The following is a 22,061-nucleotide window of genomic DNA, read 5'->3' on the forward strand; positions in this document are numbered from 1 at the left end:
CAGCAGGCTCATCTGAAGAGCTGAACTGCTTTGGCCACCACAACAGCCAGAGCCAGACAGCTTTTCTTGCTTGCTACTCACTGACTGTAAAGTGATTTCTCCGAAGGAAAGAATTCCCTGGCGGAGATCCTAGCTACGCAACACCGATCGGTCTCGGCGGGGCGGAGGCTGCTCCCCGCACCTGAAAACGTACGGCTCTGTAACGACTGTGCCGCATCCAGAGCGACGGGAGGCGCCACTGCCATGGCAACGGGATGACCTACAGCGCATGCGCAGAATCCGCGATCCGATAACGTCCGCAAGGTTCCCGGCGTGCCTCGGTACGGGAACGGGCTCAGGTGCAGGGCTGCCGTTACGGCGCCGGTCTAGGATTAGGGGCGGCATGCCGTCGGGCCCGGAAGGAGATGGAGAGAGGTAGTGCGTAGAACGGCTCTCAAAGAGGCATGAGTGCAGCGGGCTACGGCGACGTGAGCGCTGAGGAGCCGTTCTGCGGTATATCTGGGCAGCCAGTCGGCGCCGCACGGGCCCGGACTTAGGCACGTACCCGCAGGTAACGGTCGCCCGGCGGCGGGCTCGCTGCAGGTGCGTTCAGGATACCGGCAGTGGCGGCCAGGGCGACGCCATTTTAGGTAGCCGGGCGGGGCCGGGCCGGGCCGGGCCGGGTTCTGATGCTCCCTTTGAGGTGCGGGCCTCGGTGTGGCGGGAGCCCGTGGCTCCCTGGGGGTTTGCTTAGTGGGGGCTCTGGCCGAGGACTCGGGGTCGTGCTTGGCGAAAGCCCTACGGAGTCCTCCGGATGATGGATACGGGGCCGCAGAAGTGCTCGCAGGGTCCGGGCTTGCGGCTGGGGACAAAAGATGTCTCGCAGCCGACCGGCGGAAAGTTGGGTGCGGGGCATAACCTGGCCCCGATCTCGTTCCACCCCTCCCCTTGAGCCCAGGGCGCCGGCCTCCGCTCCCGGCGCGGGGCCGTGGAGTCGTGCGCCAGCTGCGGTAGCTCGGACGGAGAGGCTGTCCCCGTGGTGCCGGTGTGCGGCGTTCTCCGTGTTTCGTTCGTTCGTAAGCGCAGTGGCTTTTCTAGTGCTGAAGCAGGTGCAGTACCTAGCAAGATACTGCTGTAGTAAGATTTGGACAGGTTTTGTACACAGAAGTGAAGCGGTCTTCTAGGCAGAAGCATCTTTCTGCGTGCTATTGCCGTGCATGTGGTGTTGCTGCTTTTAGACCGATCTGAAAGGCCTGCATAACTTGAGAACAGAGTAGGGAATCACCAGCTCTCTTCGGCTTCACCCAAGACACCATATGGTTATTATATAATACAATATTTTTCATGTAGTCACTTGCAGAAGTTTGCCTGATTGAGGTTAAACTGAGCACTTGAAAGAGATGTGTACTAAGAATTTACTATTTTTGCCTGGTTGCCATTTTGCTTGCACACTTGAGCTTAGGTATTGTCTTTGCTTGTTTCAGGTCTGCCTCTGATTCACAGTCCAGAGGGAGGAAACAATCGCGTTAAGTTGAACGTTTGTCTGCAAGATTAACAGCAAAGCCATGCCAGTGCTTTCAGAAGACTCGGGTAACTGCATGCTTTCTGCAGTCCAGTGACTGAAACCTCGCTGTTCGTGTTTCATGCAGGAAATTCATTCAAACTGAAGTTAAATAGAAGGGAATTAAGACAGTTGAACTAGACTTCCCCCCCCCAAACAATTACCTAAAAGAATGCAAAGAGGGTGGAGTATAAGAGGTGAAAATTCGGGTTAGTCAGCTAGCGCCTAGTTTCATAAGAACCCCGGAGCTCCTGAGTATATGCCGGTAGAGAGACTTCTGTGCGAAAACTTGCGCCTCTCGGTGTAACGTGTGTCTATTAGAGATCAGCTCTAATATCTCTGCGGCTTCCTGTGCCACTTAATATTTTCAGAATAATTATTGGAAAGCTTTATTAATATTCTTCTGTTTAACTTAAAAACACAGTTGCTCTGTTGAAGGCTTGCTTACCAGCCTCTCTGGTACGCTACCCTCGGTGAAACTGTATACACCGATGATGCTGAGCTTTGAAGCCAGATGCGCATTAAAAATCATGGAGACGATAGTCAACGGAGCAGGTTTTTGCAACTCTCCCCATTTTTTTTGTTTGGTTTTGTTTGTTGCTGGGTTATTTGGTTTGGTTTTGTGGTGTGGGTTTTGTAATTATGACTGGGTTTGGTATTGCTTTCCCAGTTGTGGAACGTGTATCTGGCCCTCTGTGTTGCAAAATTGGGGTATCGATAACTAACCGCAAGGTCTGCTTCCACTGAAGTGGAAGTCTACACCAGTCCTTTTCTTCTCTGGTCAAACCTGACTAAGGCACCTAATAGGTGCCTTAGAGGAGGCGAGGGCAGGATAATGCTTGTAAAGCAAAGTTGCTAGGGAAGTAGAGCTGGTAGCTGTGCAACAAAAGTAGTAGTTGTGTCGTTTTTCCAGTCTTGCCGTGGCACTCTGGTGGCTCTGATGCTAGCTGTTCTTGAAACATCGAGTAATTTACATGAAGGGGAAAACTTTGAAAGTAATGTCATCAAATAATAGATTGCTTTGGTAGTTTTTGACTTAGTGTATGGACGAGTAGAAGATAAGCACGAATCTTTGTGACCTTAGTGATCTGCAAGATGGCACCCAAGTAAATGTAGTTGATAAGTATGCAGTAGAAGTGAGACGTGCTATCTACGAAGCTGTTGTTCTGACTTGAATTTAAATTTAGGATTGCATGAAACTTTGGCCCTTTTGACGTCCCAGCTAAGACCCGATTCAAATCATAAAGAGGAAATTGGATTCCTTAGGGATGTCTTCAGTGAGAGAAGTCTCAGCTACCTGATGAAGGTAAAAGTTCTTTTGTGAACGTGTATTTTCCTTGCAGGTTACTTACTCTCTTTAATTTGTTAAATCTTTTTCATTTCTTTTTTTATTTCAATTATATGCTCACCAAAGCATCCGTTTAGTTAAACAAAAACATTAGGGACTTTCACTGAGAATTAACATTGTGTTTAGGGAAAACGTTTCTGCCTTGACTGCCGAAATGCAGATAAAATGCCCCAGTGTGAAATGCCTTCACTTTTTCCCTTATGCTGCTAAAGTCTTAACAGATTTTATGGCTGCAAGCAAAAAGAGGAGACTCCTAAAAACATAACCCAAAGAGAGGCTATTTTCTGATGCTTACCTCAGACACATTCCGATGTGAGTGTATTTATGAAGCTGTCTGTCTCCTTGTAGTAATGTATCTGATCTTTTTTTCAGATTCATGAAAAACTTCATCATTACGAAAGACAGAGTCCGACTCCTGTTTTACATAGTGCAGCAGGATTAGTTGAAGATGTGAGTTCAAACTCTTGTCTCCTTGGTTTCCTGTAATAGTTGGCTTTTCTACCAAATCCAAACATTGCAATTGCACTGTATGTGTTCTTGTCTTCCCCAGCTGTCACTGGAATCCCTTGGCTGGTTTCACTCATGATTGGTAAAGGAAATAAGAGCTCAAAAATGCCTTGTTCCTGAAATTCTATTGGTGCAGTCACTTTTAAACGAAATGCTTAAAGGCTAGGGTCCTGATTCCCAATGATGTCTTCCTGCACTATCTGAAAAACAAAATAGACGAAGAAGCTTTCCTTTCTTTTAGTATTTGTGTGCTATTGATTAGGATTGGGTTTGGTCTGCACACAGTACTTTGAAGGACGACAGAAGTTAGCAAACAGTTGCCAGAAACACTCCCTTGCAAGTAAAAGGAGTCCACCAGTCAAGGTCATAATTTTTGAGGTTGTTAATTTTTATTTTAAAGGTAATAGAAGAATTGCAGACTGCTCCAGTAAATGATGAAGAAAAAGAGCTACTTCAGCTGTTGTCAACACCACATCTCAGGGTAAAAAAATACAACAGAGACCCTAGAGAAATTCCTTTGCAAACTTCCAACAGTCTGTCTTGTAATGGAAGAGCTACATCAGAATCCCTAAAGAGAAGGAAAAACCTCCTACAAACTATAGTTACGTTTCACTACGATATTCTTGCACAAGCTTTAGGATATAAAAGGGACAGAGACGGTGTGGACTTCTCGTGCGTATTACACGACGGTGTCTTCCCTCCCCTCCTTAATATTTTCTGAGGGAACAGAAAAGGATATAATTTCTGAACTTTTTGCTTTCCATAATCCTGGGAAGAAATTCTACAGAGTGAGTGATTGCACGTTGGAATGTGCTGCCCAGGGAGGTGGTGGAGTCACCATCGTTGGAGGTGTTTAGGAGGAAGCTTGCTAGGGTGCTCGGTTGCATGGTTTGCTTGATTAGGTGGTGTTGGATAATAGGTTGGATGCGACGATCTTGAAGGGCTCTTCCAACCTGGTTTATTGTATTAGTCTATTCTCTCTCTTAAGTGTATTCAGGTCAAGCTTTGCTATTGCCTGCGTTGACTTTAAACATTGATGTGGACCGGTACACATTTTACATGATGAGCAGGGTATGGTGAGGGTGGGAAGGGAGAGGTTTAAGTTTGCTGTCATGTTGGAAATGTGAGAACTGGAAACCGTAGTAGCACAGTGATACATTACTGGTTTTAACTTCCTTTGTGCAGGCAATGCTTGTAGTACATGACACTGTAGCACAGAAGAACTTTGACCCAGCCCTTCCACCTCTGCCTCATAACTTCGATGATGATTTCGATGAGGAATCGGTGAAAATTGTTCGGCTAGTGAAAAATAAAGAACCTCTGGTACGTATAAGATAAACCATCCCTGTTGTAAAACTAGTACAAAATGGTTGCTGTAAGTATGGAGGAGATGCGTGGCCATGTCATCAAATAGTCTGGGAAAAAAAAACCTAGGAGTGTTCTGAAGCTAATAAAAGTTCCATAAAAAGAAAACTTTGGCAAATACACCTTCACAGTTTTGGGTGAGATGCTTGATAGGCATGGGTTTCTAAGGCCAGCTGACGTAGGGAATGTGTATGCTTCTTATACAGCTAAATCGTAGCTAGCATTAAATTAATGAATGCCTTCATTGGCACGGAAGTCAGTGACAGATGGTTAGAGTATGTTTGATAGCTGTAGGTAAACGTATTGACAAGGTGCTAATTTTATATGAACGCAGGTGTTGATTTCCTAAGGAAAACAACTGTGTTGGGGAAGAAATCTGCCAAAGCGCTTTTTTAGTATATTGTATGAAGATTCCGAACACAGAAGGTGTCCTGTGAGACCTTCTCTTGTGCACGCTTGAGTGATTTCTGATCGCCGCAGTAACGCAGGCAGCGTAAGCACTGGGCGGAGCTGGCGGCAAGGAAGGTGTGTGCATCTTTCACAGGCACGTGAAAGGGAAAAGCTTGGTAATGGTGAAAATTGTCAACGAGGAAGGCAAAATTTATAGAACAGATAGTTTCCAGTTTGAAAGACACGTTCCACCTTGCATGTTATTGCACAACTCGCTGCAGTCTCACCAAATTTTTTCTGGTCGTTTCTCGAGCGGGTGGAGTACACAGTGTGTATGTTTGGGGGTTATGTTTTACTTCTTTTATTTCAGGGAGCTACCATCAGAAGAGATGAACACACAGGAGCTGTGATTGTAGCAAGGATCATGAGAGGTGGTGCAGCTGATCGCAGTGGTAAATTTCTGAGGAGGATTTAAAATTGCGTTTGTAAACTTCTTAAACTCCCAGAACTGTGCAAGCACACGCAGACTGTATGCGCATACCTAGAGCGCTACTCTCAAACTAAATCTGGTGGCTGTTTGTTCCCAAACCAGCCCTTTTGGCACAGGCGTTTGTGTACGTATATTCAGCTTTGATTTTAAAAAAAGGAAGGTAGCAGCCTATTGAAATCTTAACAGACAGCTGTTACGTATCAAGTCTGAACAAGAATGCAGGCTTCCTGTGGAGATGGAGGGAGATGAATATTGCTGGAGAAAAATCACACCAACAAACTTTAGAATGGGGTAGATCGATGCTGGAATTGCCTGTCTTGGCTATGAAGGGAAGCCTGCACGATACAGTCATTTGACTACTGAATTTCTGGTGTCTAGTGGTGGGGGAGACTTCTGTGTGTATATTGTCAGTCAGCATGCCTTCAGGATCCACCGGGTTAATTCACACATTATTTGACCTTCCATTTTCTAGAACGTGATTATCCAGATTTTATTAACGAAGGTGAACTGACCTTCTATGAGATTTAGAGTGCGGGCTGCATGCCTGCATGTATACAAGTAATTCAGCCCCCAAATGAATGAATTACTGTAAGGAAAAGTAATTTTTCTAATTACAGCTTTCTTCTTGATCATTATTATTTTCAAACTTGGTGTAACCTGATAAATGTAATATGAAATGACTAGTGTGCATTTAGCATTTTTCTATTTCATCATTAATCTGCTAATTTAATTAGGCATGTTTTTCACTAAAATAGCTGATAGGAAAAAAATGCCAAGACGGATGGATGCAGTCTAAGCTTTAGAAGAAAGAAAACACAGAACTTAACTTTTAATATAGTATTTGGCTTCATTCCATGTATCATGTGGTGTTTCCTGTTTGCTTTGCTGAGAATTTGTCAGTAACAGTAGTTAAATAGCAGGAGTACAACATTTCTTACTGAACTGGACAAACAAACCTAAAAACCTGAAAGGGCCTCTTTGGGCCTTGTTAAAAGGGACCATGTGAGCGTTGACATATCAGTTGATGGCCGCGTCATCCCTGCCTGCGTAGTCAGTAGCATGTCTCCTGGTGATCTGACCACCCTCACGAAGCTATTCCAGTTTTGTGTTCTTGGTGCTGATGCAAATACAGAGGCAGTGATTTTCCAGAGCATCTTGCCACGTGCTCTTTATCTCCACAGAGATCTCTTAGGAAATTGTGCTGCACGCACGAAAAAAAGCCGTGTGGAAAAAGAGCAGGAGAAGGCATTAGGCTCTAGCAGGAAGTCCATTAAGCTAGGGGAGCAGGGAGATAAGGTACATGCTAATGATTTAGGGCAAATATCAGAGAAGTGGTGCTTTCCAGTTTGTAGACTTGTTTTGATTTACATACCACCTTTTCAGGTCTTGTCCATGTTGGAGATGAACTGAGAGAAGTCAATGGCATTGCTGTGCTTCACAAACGACCGGAAGAGATAAGTCAGATTTTGGTCTGCGCTCATTTTCTTTTCAAGATCGTGTTTGTTGGGTGATGGAGTAATTATAACAGATGATGACGCTGAACCATGATCTTAAAATACGTTTAGAGCTAAAAGATGTCATCCCTCTTGTCTTTACATTTTGAGAGTTTTCCTTCTCCCTGTGCATTAGCCTTCTGCTTTTGACTTCAGAAACATCTGTGAATTGAATTGGTACCAAGGAAGATAGAAATACAAAGTTATATGTTGCTCTGTCAAGAATTTCCCTTTCATGCTTTGTTTGACAAACAAATTGCAAATGAAAAGTGCATTCCTAGAAGATAAGCAGTTTATTCGTATCATGTGTTAGCCACCTGAAGAAAGTCTCAGCCGTGTGTTCAATAGAGCTGTCAGCCTGTTCTTTACCAGCAGATTCAGTGCAATGTAAGCAAATTCTTGCTTCAACATTCTTTTAACATCAATGCCTACAAATTTTGGTAGAAAGTAGTGTAGCTCTTAAGGCTTATTGGTCTCTGAATCCCATCTTGAGGCTTGGTTTTCCCATGCCTTGGTGTGGAGTGCAGGTAGGAACGCAGTAAGAGTGGCAGCACTAGGAAACTGAAGTATCTGGCATCACCTCCTTTAATCGTAGGTGAAAATAATCTTTAATGAGGAGAATAACTGCTTTGGTCTGGCAGGTGGGGGGCGGGGTGTGATAAACATCTTTTGAAATATTGTGTACAGTTTTTTCTGTGGGGACCTTGGGGTGCTATTCATCTTTCCCATTGTAAATGCCTGCAACGTAAGGATTTCCTTTTCACAGTTTGTTTTTGAGCAAGAGCTATACATGTGTATAGGGACTTGGTTCATCTAATCCAAAGTAAAGCATCTAAAATGTATCAGATAAACCTCTTGCAGACTACCAAAGCACCTAATTTACTATAGTTGAGATTTACTAGGGCAGATTTTTAGAATGAAAGCAGATGTTTACATTTCAGCCTAGCCCATTAGCCACCGTGTGGAAAAAATGCAACAATCTTTTTCAAAGGAGCTCTTTAAAATGCTCGGTCTGCAAGCGTGTTGTACTAAAGGCCACAGAAGTATTTAGTGCCCTGTGAACTGCAATCTGGAAATAACTGCAATTGCTAAAAGCAAATGAAGGAATTTTAACGCAGGTCTTCGTATGTTCGAGTCGGGTAGTTACTGTGGGGAGAACGATGTTGTGGATGATTCATGGAACAGCAGAACTGTTGCTGCTGTGACGTTAACGGTGGATTTACTCAACGTCTTCTGAGCAGAAGAAACAGACGCTAGCCTCTAGTCTGGAAGTTGAATATTCTGCATTGTGTCTTTGTTCTGCTCTCAAAGTAAAAAGTATTTCTATCTTTCTCAGGCTCAGTCTCAGGGATCAATAACATTAAAAATAATTCCAGCTATCAAAGAAGAAGGTCGTCTAAAAGACAGCAAGGTATGCAACTTACTGAAATACTGAAGCACGCATTTTGATATTTACACAATTCTGGCATCTCGGGAAATGCAAAATTCCTGCTGTTTGAGTGAGGAGTGTCACAGACTCGTGAGTGAATAATAGAATGATCTCTTGAAAAATGCAGTGCCCCCTTACTCAGTGAAATTACTTAGATGACTTCTCCGCCATCTTGGCACGTGTTCTTTCACAACAGTTCTGAAATACAGCTTCTTATTTCTGCTCACACAACTAAAACCGGTGTTCTGGCATTGCCCTCTCACTGCGACATCTGCTGTCTCTCCCTTATTGCTGGGCATTTTGCCACTCGCAGTGACCTACCATTCAACTGGTTCCTTCCAGGATCCCTCTGTCAACCTCTCTCTGCTCCTCTGCTCTCAGTTGCTGAATTTTCCCTTGAAGCAACATAAATCACTTTGAAAAGTAGTCCCACTGTGGTGTGTTAAACAGTGGTAAGATACAAATCCAAAGCTGAATAACAGTACATTTTCATACATTAAAGGAACATTTTGAGGACAGTCTATAGAATTAAGCAACTTTGCCAGAAGTCCTTTTATTGTTTCCTCCCTCCTTTTTTCTCCCTTTGTTGCATTTTGAAGTTACATAGACAGTGAAGTTTGTTTCTTGGGACTTGGATCTTTGAGGCCCATATTTATTCCACAATGTCCATACACAGTGACGGGGTATACTCTTGGAAGTTAATTTGTTTTTCTGCTTAAGTGCATGTTTCTGTCAAAATACAGATGCATCTTGCTAGGTTTCAGTATTTTTTGAGTGCCATAAAGCATAAAAAATGAGATTAAGAGTATACATTGGTAACAGTGTAAGCACTGGGAAGAAGACTTTTAAGGACAGTTTGGAATGCCAAATGGGACAAGAAAGGATGTGTTACTCTCCTTCAAGGTGTTCATGAGGGCGCTTTTCTGCTATAATCCCAAAGAAGACAGAGCCATTCCTTGCCAGGAGGCTGGGCTGCCATTTAAGAGACGACACGTCCTAGAAGTTGTAAGCCAAGATGATCCCACGTGGTGGCAAGCAAAGCGTGTCGGAGATACCAACCTCAGAGCAGGACTGATCCCCTCAAAACAGTTCCAAGAGAGGTTTGTCAATGGAGATTACAGATTTTGTCTCTTTTCACACACAGTGTCACACTGATTTTATGCTGCTTTTTTTTTTTTCCACGGGAACTGAAGGGCAGGATCACGCCAGGGTGAAAACCAGGTGCTTAGAGGAGGGTGCTAAAAAGCTGCATCTTCTCAAACTATATAATAAACCTCGTAGCTTTCCTCGGATGGATTGCCACTGACTCAATACTTTGTAGAATGAGGACAGAAGCCGTGGCTTAAACACATGTGAAGTGAAATGCCAGTCTCTCGATCCTCTTGGTTTACGGAGACACTGTATTTCGCAGACGTGTACTTCCATTGTATGAGAGGGAATGCTGAGTTATGTTAACGACTTTCAATGTATACGTGGAGTAGTAGTGAAAAAGTGTATCGGCTCTTGCTTATGGCTCCTAAGAGTATTTACTTTGGGCCTGGATGCCCTCTGGAGCCTGCAGTTTCTCTATTTTCATAACTGTATATTATAAAGCAAAAATATCTCTCAAGTGTTCTTACATTGACAGTAGAGAAACTTTAAGAAGGAATCTAAATTAGGCAAAGGGTCTCATGTGATTCTCCCTCCAGATTACTGGATGTGCCTTTATAGGATTGCAGGTGTTAAAGGTGGGGTACCTAAGAATTAAACAGGTCTGATTCTGTTGCTCGCCTCCAATATGTGCATTAGTCCTCTGATGGACTTGCTCCACTAAATGAGTGTTTCTTTGCAATACTTGGAAAACCCTGCCTGAACAGCCGTATCCTTCTTCCTGTGCACGCATCATGTAGGTACCAACAGATGCTTCTGTACTTCGGGCCTTTTTATCTTTTTTTTTTTTTTTCCTTTTTCAGTTTATAAACTGTGTTTCAATGTGTGCAAGAATACAGAAATTGTTTTGGTGTCTTGTTTCCCCTGAGTGACTGTGTGAATGGCTGAGCATCTTTTTTATCCTGTTACAAATGTTGGAGGACGAAAAAAGCGGGGGGTGGGTGGGTGGTAAACGCACCTGGGAAGAAAATGTAGTTTCCTTTGCCAACAGTCAGGTGTTTTTGAAGTCTGGATTTTGTGCTGGGTGGTTGGGGCTTTTTTTGGTGGTGTGTTTTTGAGGCAGAGCAGGTGGGGATTTTGAGCAAATGCAAGCCCAGGAGATTAAGATTTGAGCTCTGGTTTATGATTTTAGCACTTCAGAAGCTGTGTCAATTCATTTGTTTAGCCGTAAGTAACAGAGGACTTCAAAATGATCTGGAATTCAGTAGATGATTTCTCAATATGCATAGCTGCAATGATCATTTTGGACAAAGGTTACCTACTTTTGAGTTCTTCTTGAGATTAGTAGTTTTAGGATTGTGGCAGACAGGAATTTTGCCTCTCTTTTGTAAAAATGGCAAATAAAAATTGGATTCTCAGCAGACTTAGAACAGAGTAGAGTAGAATAGTTGTTGCTTTCGTAATCTTGTGGGAAGAAAAAAGGTAGGACGAGGAAAAGGAAATTGCGGGGGGAAGAGACTGATAAAAGTAACGTGTTACTGACTTCTGTGCTGTGATGGATCAAAGCCATCTTGGTGGCTTATCAGGAGCAATCTGGGATGGTCGTAGTTTTAAAGAAAGTATTTTAAAATGCTGCATCAGAGATTTTGTAGTTTAAGGGAAAGCATTTTCAATGCTGTTACGTGCTCCAAATTCTTTAAAGTTCAGAGTTTATGTGGCTAAAATATCATTATTTTCTGTGTAGACGATTGACTTACAGAAGGACAGTGGGCACTCTGCAGCATCCCAGGGCTGTGACAAAGCCGTTATGTAAGTCTGCTCTGTTCCTTCAGTGATGTCTCAGTGTGATGTCTCAGTGGATGCCACTCTTTCAGTATTTTTCTGTTACTTCAATAATGTGTTTGAATATGCTTGTGTGTCATTTGTCACTGATTGATTTGCATGGATGCGAGCTGCCACATGAGAGGATTTGGGTTTGAACTTTATCAAGTGATGCTAGTGCCTAATGCTCTTTCAAAAAGCATGACTGTCCCTCTCCTCACCTTAAAGGATGCAAGGCCTCACACACTGCTTAGTGTTCGGTGTTTTGTTTTTTTTTTCCTTTCTTTTATTTCCCCTTCCTATGATTTGAAACTTGAAAGCTGCAAAAGTAGCCCACTGCACACTTCTCGAAATTCTTACAGGGGTACATGAAATTACTATGCTTACATGAAAACAAACTGGAGCTGGGAACACCATTTGCATTTAGTGATGGAGCTGGCCTTTGTTATTTACAATTCTGAAACGTCTGTCAATGAGTTACTCTCACAAACTGCTACTTATGATGAGGCTGCTATTCAGCTAAAAGGCAGAAGACCTGCATTATCTTAGACTGGCTCGTTCCTCTTGCTCTTGGGTATTTCAGCACATCTATTATTAATGTGTGGAGGGCAGCCTTGTGACTCTGCAATCAGACACTGTGCCAGGTGTGCTGCCCTTGCACAGGCTAGAAATCTGGGAATTGTCCATCTTGAGTGACATCAGAATAGAATAGAATAAACCAGGTTGGAAGAGACCTTCAAGATCGTCGTGTCCAACCTGTCATCCAACACCACCTAATTAACTAAGCCGCTCAACCAAGCACCCCATCCACTCTCCTCCCGAACACCTCCGGTGATGGTGATTCCCCCGCCTCCCCGGGCAGCCCATTCCAATGGGCAATCACTCTCTCTGTGTAGAACTTCCTCCTAACATCCAGTCTGAACCTCCCCTGGTGCAGCTTGAGACTGTGTCCTCTTGTTCTGGTGCTGGTTGCCTGGCAAAAGAGACCAGCCCCTGCCTCCCTTCGGGTAGTTGTAGAGAGCAAGGTCTCCCCTGAGCCTTCTCTTCTCCAGGCCAAGCAACCCCAGCTCCCTTAGCCTCTCTCCATAGGGCTTGTGTTCCAAACCCCTCACCAACTTTGTTGCCCTTCTCTGGACACGTTCCAGCATCTCAACATCTTTCCTAAACTGAGGGGCCCAGAACTGGACACAGGACTCGAGGTGTGGCCTAACCAGTGCTGAGCACAGGGGCAGAATGACCTCCCTGCTCCTGCTGGCCACACTGTTCCTGATGCAGGCCAGGATGCCAATGGCCCTCTTGGCTGCCTGGGCACACTGCAGGCTCATGTTCAGCCTACTATCAACCAGTACCCCCAGGTCCCTGTCTACCTGGCCGCGCTCCAGCCACTCTGACCCCCACCTGTAGCACTGCATGGGGTTGGTGTGGCCAATGTGCAAAACCCAGCACTTGGATGTGTTCAATCTTATGCCGTTGGACTCTGCCCATCTGTCCAGCCTGTCCAGGTCCCTCTGCAGAGCCTCTCTACCCTCCAGCAGATCAACTCCTGCCCCCAGCTTGGTGTCATCTGCGAATTTACTGATGATGGACTCGATGCCCTCATCCAGATCATCAATAAAGATGTTAAAGAGCATGGGGCCCAGCACTGATCCCTGGGGGACACCGCTACTGACTGGCTGCCAGCTGGATGTGGCACCATTCACCATCACTCTCTGGGCTCGGCCCTCCAGCCAGTTCCTAACCCAACGCAGTGTGCTCCCGTCCAAGCCATGGGCTGGCAGCTTGGCCAGGAGTTTGCTGTGGGGGACAGTGTCAAAGGCCTTGCTGAAGTCCAGGTAGACTACATCCGCAGGCCTCCCCACATCCACCACGCGGGTCACCTGATCATAGAAGGAGATCAGGTTGGTCAGGCAGGACCTGCCCTTCCTAAATCTGTGCTGGCTGGGCCTGATCCCTTGGCCATCCTGTAAGTGCTGTGTGATTGCACTCAGGATGACCTGTTCCATAATCTTGCCTGGCACCGAGGTCAGGCCGACAGGCTTGTAATTCCCTGGCTCATCCAACCGTCCCTTCTTGTGGATGGGCATCACGCTGGCAGCTTCCAGTCATCTGGGACCTATCTGGTCAGCCAGGACTGCTGAAAAATGGAGAGCGGCCCGGCCAGCTCATCTGCCAGCTCTCTCAGCGCCCTGGGATGGATCCCGTCCGGTCCCATGGACTTCTGGGGATCCAAGCGGCTGAGGAGATCTCTTAACTACCTCCTCCTGGAACACAGGGGAACTATACAGCTCCCTGGCTCCATCTGCCAGCTCTGGAGGCCAGCTGTCTGGAAGACAGTCTGTCCTGCTATCAGTGAGCTGCTGACCTGTAGTGCATTCCACATCTCATGAAAAGGTTCAGGTGTTCTTACACTGCAAAGAGCAGGGAAGATGTGCAACCAAATCATAAAACAGCATTGCTCATGTAACGAAGCTTTTCCAAAGTAGGTTCCATTACATTCGGTGTTAGGAGGCAGATAATTAGGAGTGCTACTGAGGCATTTTCTCAGGTGTTCTGAAGACAGTTGGGCTGATAACTGGTTAAAATACTGAATTTTAGCAAGAAAGTCTTTATTTGGTTGATAAGGGTACGTTGCTGTATATTTTCTTAAGATAGGAAAAGCCTGTTAAATGTTCATCTGGGCCGATTGGCTTCTTTCCGTTCCCTCTAATTGTACTGTATCATTTGCCAGTCTTTTAATATCACACCAACTCTGCCTTTCATGCTAACTACAGATGATCAGTCTTCTGATAAAGGTAGGTACCCTCCTAACAAATTTTCTGTCTCAATATAAACAAACAATGCATTTCCTATAATACTTGCTAAGCCCACGATCAAAGGGAATAGTAGATGTAGCTTGTTCCTACAGCAGTTTCTTCCCAACTCATTATTTAATCTACTCTAATTTGGATTTCTGACAGAGGTAATAAATGGCAAGTTTACTCCCGATTCAAGAGAAGAGACTGGCTTCTGATGTGCACTGACATGTTCTATACATTAAAAAAGTTGCAAGTTAAATGTAGTCTTTGTATCTGTGTTTTCTTTGTTCTTCTGCTTGCTTTTAATACAGAAATATTGGGGTTTAACATTTTAGAGCACCTGCATGGATCCAAATTAATTTTTCTTCACTGTTGTTTGGACCGGTTTATGTGTGACTTCCGTTATGAGCAACTGTGAACTCCTGCAGTTTGCGACTGTACCACAAGCCTTTTCACATATCCTGTATTTTCTGTTCAATTCTGCATGCTGTTAATTTCTTTTTCTCACATTAGACTTAATTCTTGGGAATAATATTCCAAGTACCAGTGTTCCATCAACTCCAGTGAAGGTTCTCATCCTACTCTGTAATTAGCTGACTGTGACTCGTACCCTATCCAAGTACGAGTGTGAAACTAAAGCCTACCTTTCATCCGCAGAGAACAGCTCTGACCTTAGCTATGGATAGGCGTGTATTGCTGCTAGTATCTTCCGTTAACCGAGGCGCAATGTTTAATGAGTATAGATTAACATTGCTTGATCACAGCATCACTAAGGTTGGAAGAGACCTCGAGGATCATCGAGTCCAACCTTCATCAAACTGTTCATTAAACAAAGCGCTTTCTCTGGATTGCTACAGTTTGTTAAAAGATTTAGGCTGCATGTATATTTTTGTCTGGGGGTAGGCTTGTCCCAGAGCCATCCACTTAGTTCTTAAAATGAGTAGAGTTGTTTGGTTATTGCAGGGCATGGCACAGGTGCCTAAATTTTAACATGCAGATTGAGGAGGTGGGTTCCCTTTTTTAACATAGATTTGTATATTCTTTTCTAAACATGCGTACAACAGAAGCACCAGATCCTTACCTTGCTAATAAAGGATTAATAAGCAATAAGTTAGTCAAAATGATAGTATTTAGAAAGCGTATTTCGGTCATCTCTAATTCCCTTCTTTCAAGACTGAACGGTATTGAAATCTCAGAAGAGATGCTTAGACAATCATACCCACTCAGGAAGTCATTAAAAACACTGCTAGCAAGGCACGTAAGTTGTATGTCATTAATACTTGTGAACATAACACGGGATATAAAATTTCCCCTTTTCCCACTGGTGAGCCAGACTGGTAGTGCAGGCAGAGTTTAAGATGCCTCCTTCCTCTCCTCTCCTTGCCCTTTCCCCTGTGCCCTTCCTTCCTGCTTCACCTTCCCCGCCCCCCAACTCTGCTTCTAATTTACAGAAGATTGTGACTGTGAAGGATACTTCAATGGACAGTACATAGGTGAGAAACAAAAATCCCTCTCTTATTCCCTAATACCTCCTGGGGGCGGGGGAGGGGGCATGGAGAAAACAAAACCAAAACCTCACACACTAAAAAAAGCACTCTCAGTTTAAAAAACAAAATAGCTTGTTTACATTAATTAGATTAATGTTAACTAGATTACCTCTATGCTGAAGTGTAATTGGACTTTGGCATAGCCAACACTTGGCAAGTCAGGGTGGCAGGAAGGGGTGCTTGGCTTTCTATGTGAGATGCAAATTTTTCATCTGTAAGATCAGCATGTGGGCACTGATTTGATTATTTTAAAAAATTGTGCGTAAATCCTGTTCAGAACCACAGTGACTTAAAACTGAACAAGCTTGAAAACTTAGACAAGGGAAGAGGGTTTAGCATCTTTTGGTTTCGTCTACAGCTGGCTTACGAAGGAGCTTTAGATTAAGTCGTAAAGAGAAGAACAATCTGAATGAAGGAAAGCAAGCAGAGCAGGCAGATGCAGCAGAGTTCCTAACATACGAAGAAGTCACAAAATACCAGCACCAGCCTGGTGAACAGCAGAGGCTGGTGGTTTTGATTGGTAAGCTATGCAGTAGGTTCAGTATTTTTCACATCTCTCACTTTTCCCTTATCGCTCGCACTCTGGGAGGTGTTCCACTGATGTTTAGTTTGGAGTTGTTTTTCTGGTTCTGGTGCCTTTGGGGGTGTTTAGTTCGTGTTTTGTTGTTGTTGTTTTGTTTGATTGTTTTTGTTTGGTGTTTTTGTTTACAAAACCCAAACAACAACAAACACACCACAGTTTTGCATTTTATTAACAACAAAACCAAACCAAACCAACTAACTTACCAAATCCTTGTAACACTAGTCATGTAGGACTCCTCCTCAGCGTTCTGATTCATTTCCTATTGGTTCTCACTCAAATACATGCGTGCTTATACTGTCAGAGTAATTAATGAAAAGGTAGTTAGAAATACCTAACAAAATTTTGCATGCAATTTTAAGTCGGTATGCTTAGCAGGTTTGTGTCAAGGCAGTTTCCCGAGCTGTCTCGAGAATAGCTCATAAAGCTGCCTGCTAACGTCACGGATTTTCTGACTTGGTGCCGACGCAGCTTTGCAGGCTGTTCAGGGGCTCGGGCTTCTTTGATGATGATGTTGCTCAAACACGTGGCAGGTTATAAGGTTTCTTTATGTGCCAGTGTATTTAAGCACACTTCTGTATCATAGTTTGTGTGAAATTGATGCTTGTGTGAAATTCTCTGTGCAGTATTTCATTCCACAGAGAAATCTGTCAGTCAGTTTTATTTTATCAGGTTGCTTGGGGGCCAAATTAAGTGAGCTCAAGCAGAAAGTTGTGTCAGAGAACCCACAGGAGTATGGTGTTGCAGTTCCACGTGAGTAAAATTTACTGACTTTTGCATGCTGCAGATAAACTCCATAAATGCTGAGTGTGTTGCTAGCTGCACCGATGGATGGTAATTTGACTATTGTTTATCTAAGTATCTCAGAAGTACTTTAGATTGGTTTTTTTTTCCTACACCGTATTTGCCCTTAATAGCAGAATAGATCACCACATAACTTGGCACGTGTGCACTTTTTTCTAGATACAACCAGGTCAAAGAAAAGTCATGAGAAGGAGGGAGTAGAATACAATTTTGTCTCTAAGCAATCATTTGAGACAGATGTGCAGCAAAACAAGTGAGTTGATTTTAAAATACTGGCATGCTTGACTGTGTTTCAAAAGTACTGCTAGTTACGTTGTATGTTATTTGACTACTAAAATCAGTGGCTAGCTGTATCAGAAGGGTTTGACTTTTTAAGTAAAAACCTCCTTACTCTGGACTGTTGGCATTAACTCAGATTCAGTAATAAGCAACTTAGAAACAACATAGAACTGGTAGGATCACAAGTTAAAATTTAGTAGTATGATTAGTCAGAATTGAATCTGGTGAAAGTAACATTTAGCTGGGCCTACTTAATCATCATTTAATATGATGCGTAACAAGTTTTATTCAGAAGTCCACTTTCAGTGTGTTGGAGACTGAATCAATGGCTATGAAGAGCCTTTAATATTGAATGTGTTTCCTGAAAGCATAGATTTTTTTATTTATTTTTTTTTTTTGGCTAGTTTCCCAGAAGATGGAAGCATTTGCATCCATTTCCTTGCCAGCTTTGTTCTGTTCTCAGAGAAAAACCTCCTGTGTCTTCTATTAGGCTTAAACATCAGTCAGCTGAATCAATGCAGCTTCTTCCCCTCTTGGTCAGTAGTGCTGAAGGGCCGTTAGTGGCATTGCTGCTAAATAACCAAGAGGGGGAAAAAATAAGCAGAAAAAAGAAGGTCCTCTTTTTTTCCTTTTTTCCTTCCCCTGATTTTCCACCCTCTTCCCGCCCCTTCTTCCATTTGACTACTGTGATTTCAGGAAGACTTTTTAGTTATATATTCTTTATGGATGGTATTTATATCGACTTTTTAGATTTGTGGAACATGGAGAATACAAAGAAAATCTGTATGGTACAAGTCTCGAGGCGATCCGGTCTGTGATGGCTAAAAAGAAGGTTTGTTTGGTGGATGTGGTACCTGAAGTAAGTTCTGCTGTTTTTAAAGAAAGCAAATATTTCTTAAGTAGGCTACCAGCCTAAGTAGCTGATGTTGGTCACCGCTTGTGGTCGCCTGCCTTGCAAAGAACAATGATGCTCTCAGAACCTGTTTCTAACAGACGGTTTTATTGCTAGCTAAGTGGAATAGGGTCTTTGGAAAGCACAGCAGTGTTTACAGTTCCTGGGTGCCTAAAGCATAAATGAGGGTTTTCATTCTTATTTCTTCCTATTGCTTCTGAAGCAAAAGGAAGTGGTGTAACTAGTGCCAGTATATCCGCTCTTAATCTCTCCATACTCTGAGTTTATCTTTGAATTTTTTGATTCATATTTTGTAGGCGGACTAGGAAAAGATTTCCTTTTGCGAGCAAAAAGTTAATGTGGTCAGTGTATATTGCACAGGACTTTACACCAGAGTGCATACTAGTGAAACTGGTGTTGAACCCAGCTTGAGTAGATCATTGATGTATAACCAGGAAAAAAAAAAAAAAAAAAAAAAATAATAATAATCTGTTCACAGGCAGTAAAGCACTTGAGGACTCCTGAGTTTAAGCCATATGTTATCTTTGTGAAGCCTCTCATTCCAGAAAAGAAAAAACAGGTCTTAAAATCTCCCGTGTCAGAAGAAATCTCAGCCCCCCTTGTAAGTATTCTAACCTTAATGTCTTTCTAGATATGAGGAAAGTGTTTAGAGTGGCATTTCTGCAATATGGAAGAGCTCTCTTTCCGTGCTAGCAAGGATCAGTGTGTGGCACTAAGCGGGTCCTGTGTGCGTATAGCGAAAGGAACTTTAGCTGGAACTGCAGATTAAGATTTTCTGACTCCTAAAACATGACTCTAATACAAAGCAAAGTGTGTGTCTTCTACCTGTACATCATTCAGAGGCTGCAGCAGAGGAAGCTGCTGCTGAGCTCAGATAAACTTAATTATTTAACATTTCTGATGAGCAACGCCATCAAATGGTAAGGCCATTTTATGCCCACCTTTTCCTGATGCCTTCAGAGTAACACCCGCTCAGGTACATACAAAAGACAGCATGTGGATGTCTTAGGAGGACCAAACCTAGACCAACTGCAAATTGGCGCTGTGTAAATGCAAAGAGAAATACCAGGAGTGCATCATGTCATTAACCTGAACTGAAATTGATATTTAACAGAGCTTTGTTCATTTGGTAAGTTTTTGTGCAGGCCCTTCAAATTAGTGAGCTTGAGGACGGTGGTTCCGGCATTCATTCTCAATTTTTGAGTGATTTCCAAGTGTTAGCTTGGGCAGCATGGAGCACCACCATCTTCTATCACTCTTACAACGTTTTGCTTTTCCCCTTCCCTATCCTGAATTTCTGAAACAGCCTGCCACGTTCCAGCAGTAGCACACCACTCTGTGTTGTAATCTCTTACCTACCTTTTCTTAATGGTATCAGCTCTCCTTTCAAAGTAATTCCTTACTGTGCTAATATAGAAAAGTGCTAGTAACTTTAAAATAGATGCTGTAAGTTTCATGCCCTCTTCTTGCATTGATCAGCAGGATGAAGAACAGCAGGAAATTATTAATTCAGCAGCTTTCATTGAAGAGCAATATGGTCATTTAATTGACACTGTACTGGTGAAAGAAGATCTTCAGAGTGCATGCAATCAGCTGAAATCTGTGTTAGAGAAACTAAACAAGGATGCATTTTGGGTGCCAGTCAACTGGGTTAGGTCATAGCTTATCTGTTTAAGGGAAAGATTGTATAAAAGTATCTTGTGGGTGGGTGGGTGGGTGGGTATATATGAAAAGGGAAATATGTCAAATTCTCTTCCAAACTGCTGGTCTATCTAGAAGGTGGTAAAGACTGAAAAGGAAAACAACACAGTCAAAATGTGGCATTACCTTCCTGAATAAAAATCTTAAATAAGCAGCTGTCATTTCAAAGTGAATCTTCAGACTAAACAGACCAGTAGAATACTGGAGTAACTTTTAGACTGTAAATAGTGCATTTTACACAGTGAAGGGTCACAGAGGGCCTACGTTTCAAAGTGTTTAAGTAGTGCTAGAGCACTAACCAGCTGGGATTTTCATCTTTTCACCACAAATTTTGTAGCTAGAGTTGAGGCAGCCAAAAAAAGGTACTTTTTAGAAACCAGTGTGCCTACAGAATAAGCTGCTTCGGCTAGGTGGGAGGGATGACCTTGGAAGAGTGCTTACTCCACCTCAGTTCCTCAAAAGTTCAACTGGCTGTCAGGCCGGCAGAACAGATCCCTTCACTCAGGATCTTCAGTTGCAAATCCTTTACAATTAGACCCTAAAACTAGGCCAGTGTAAGCTGTAGGTCTCCTAGTGGCTGAGATACGGTTCTCTTCTTACGTTTGTCCCCGCATTTCCCAGCGCTGCCGCGATGTCTTGCACAGCTATCAAGCTGAGCAGCTGTAGCTTGTGCTCACTTTCCCAATCTCTTCCTCCTGATACAGGACAAATGTTACCCTGTGAGCAGGAGACTTTTTTTTTTTTTTTTTGGTCAGTCTGCCTGAAAATAACCCCTCCTGCTGAAAGAAGGCTGAAGTACCAAGTAGCTGAGCCAAAGGTTCATATCATCATCCTGCCAGCATCTATGACTACTTTTACCAAATGGGGTAAAAGTTTCCAGAGCATCTGCTAGGCCACATTGTCTTGAAGGAATCTTGACTATCAGAACAATGTGTGTGTGTTTCAGGAGTTGAATATACAGGATGTTTCAGATGGGTGTCAATGAGAAAATGCAGAGAGATGATTCTGGAAGTGCCTATGCTTTATACTTATTTGGAAAAAAAAGCCGTATTGTGCATGTGCAAGTTAGCTTACAGCGTTTTGTTTGCCACTGCCTGCTGAGATCAAATCTTTCCTATGTACTCTGCCTGTTAACTCTCCCTTTCGGGGCACCAGTCTCCTTGCACCTTAATGGTGTTTAGAGTAGGCTGTTACTCTTTTTGCAAGGCATTTAGCAAAAGTAACAATATTGCATATTAAAAACACATTTCTAACACACAAGTGTCACTGAGTCTACACTAACTGAAGTGCAAAAAGTTGTGTAGGACAGTCACCTGCATCACCTTTCTCTGGGTTAGCTTGGTGGTACTTAGATGTTTTTAATCTATATAGTACGTGCATGATCAGTCAGTGTTGCCTTTTTCTAAGCAATAAAGGCTAGGGTTTGTGTGTTTTGGTTTTGTTGTAATAAATACCTTAATTTGTCTGGAATGGGATAGAAACTGTGTAAAGTTTAAAAAATGCCCACTGTTGGCTGCCTTCTCCAAACAGATACCCATGTATTAAGAATGTGCTAAAATATTACTTTATTTTGCCCTTTCAGACAGTATTGAGAACTTAAGAGGAGCAGACAGATACAAAGATGCTTTCCTCGCTCAGCTGTTTCTGCTAAGTACAACCCACAAGAAGCTATGTCTCAGAGGGGGAAAAAAGGGTACAATTACACACAGTAGAGCCTGTGAACATCTGAAATTCCTAGACAGCAGAAAAGCCTGCCTAGGATTCAGTGGCTTCCAAAACTTGCAGTGAAAAGTTGGTAGAGACTTCCTGAAATCGGGTTCCACTTCTGTAATGTAAAAGCAAGGTGGTTCTTCTGATAGTCTTACTAAGAAACAGAACATTGAGGTTTATTGTTGTGCCCTAACTGAAATGAGTGTTTCTGCTTAGATTGTCTTGAATTTTCTTTATGCTAAAATATTGGCACTGTTTAG

The 22,061-nt window shown here is 43.1% G+C and overlaps 1 protein-coding gene across 2 annotated transcripts; it reads left to right on the top strand.

Annotated features, from left to right (window-relative positions):
• The first annotated feature begins 1,465 nt into the window (after positions 1-1,465).
• Positions 1,466-20,088, top strand: MPP3 (MAGUK p55 scaffold protein 3). Of its 2 annotated transcripts, none has more exons than XM_054176833.1 (18): positions 1,466-1,569; positions 2,728-2,846; positions 3,261-3,338; positions 3,796-3,876; positions 4,581-4,718; positions 5,521-5,602; positions 7,024-7,109; positions 8,470-8,544; positions 9,466-9,662; positions 11,396-11,460; positions 14,244-14,264; positions 15,719-15,760; positions 16,173-16,334; positions 17,067-17,147; positions 17,358-17,451; positions 18,228-18,336; positions 18,869-18,991; positions 19,870-20,088. In XM_054176833.1, the coding sequence occupies exons 1-18, from the start codon at positions 1,545-1,547 to the stop codon at positions 20,050-20,052; spliced, it is 1,761 nt and encodes a 586-aa protein (XP_054032808.1). In that variant the 5' UTR covers positions 1,466-1,544; the 3' UTR covers positions 20,053-20,088. The 2 variants fall into 2 exon arrangements, with proteins under 2 accessions (XP_054032808.1, XP_009899152.1); XM_009900850.2 differs by having other exon boundaries at positions 19,873-20,088.
• Positions 20,089-22,061: the final 1,973 nt, after the last annotated feature.

The sequence above is a fragment of the Dryobates pubescens genome, chromosome 36 (genome assembly GCF_014839835.1).
Source record: "Dryobates pubescens isolate bDryPub1 chromosome 36, bDryPub1.pri, whole genome shotgun sequence".
NCBI classification, from domain to species: Eukaryota; Metazoa; Chordata; class Aves; order Piciformes; family Picidae; genus Dryobates; species Dryobates pubescens.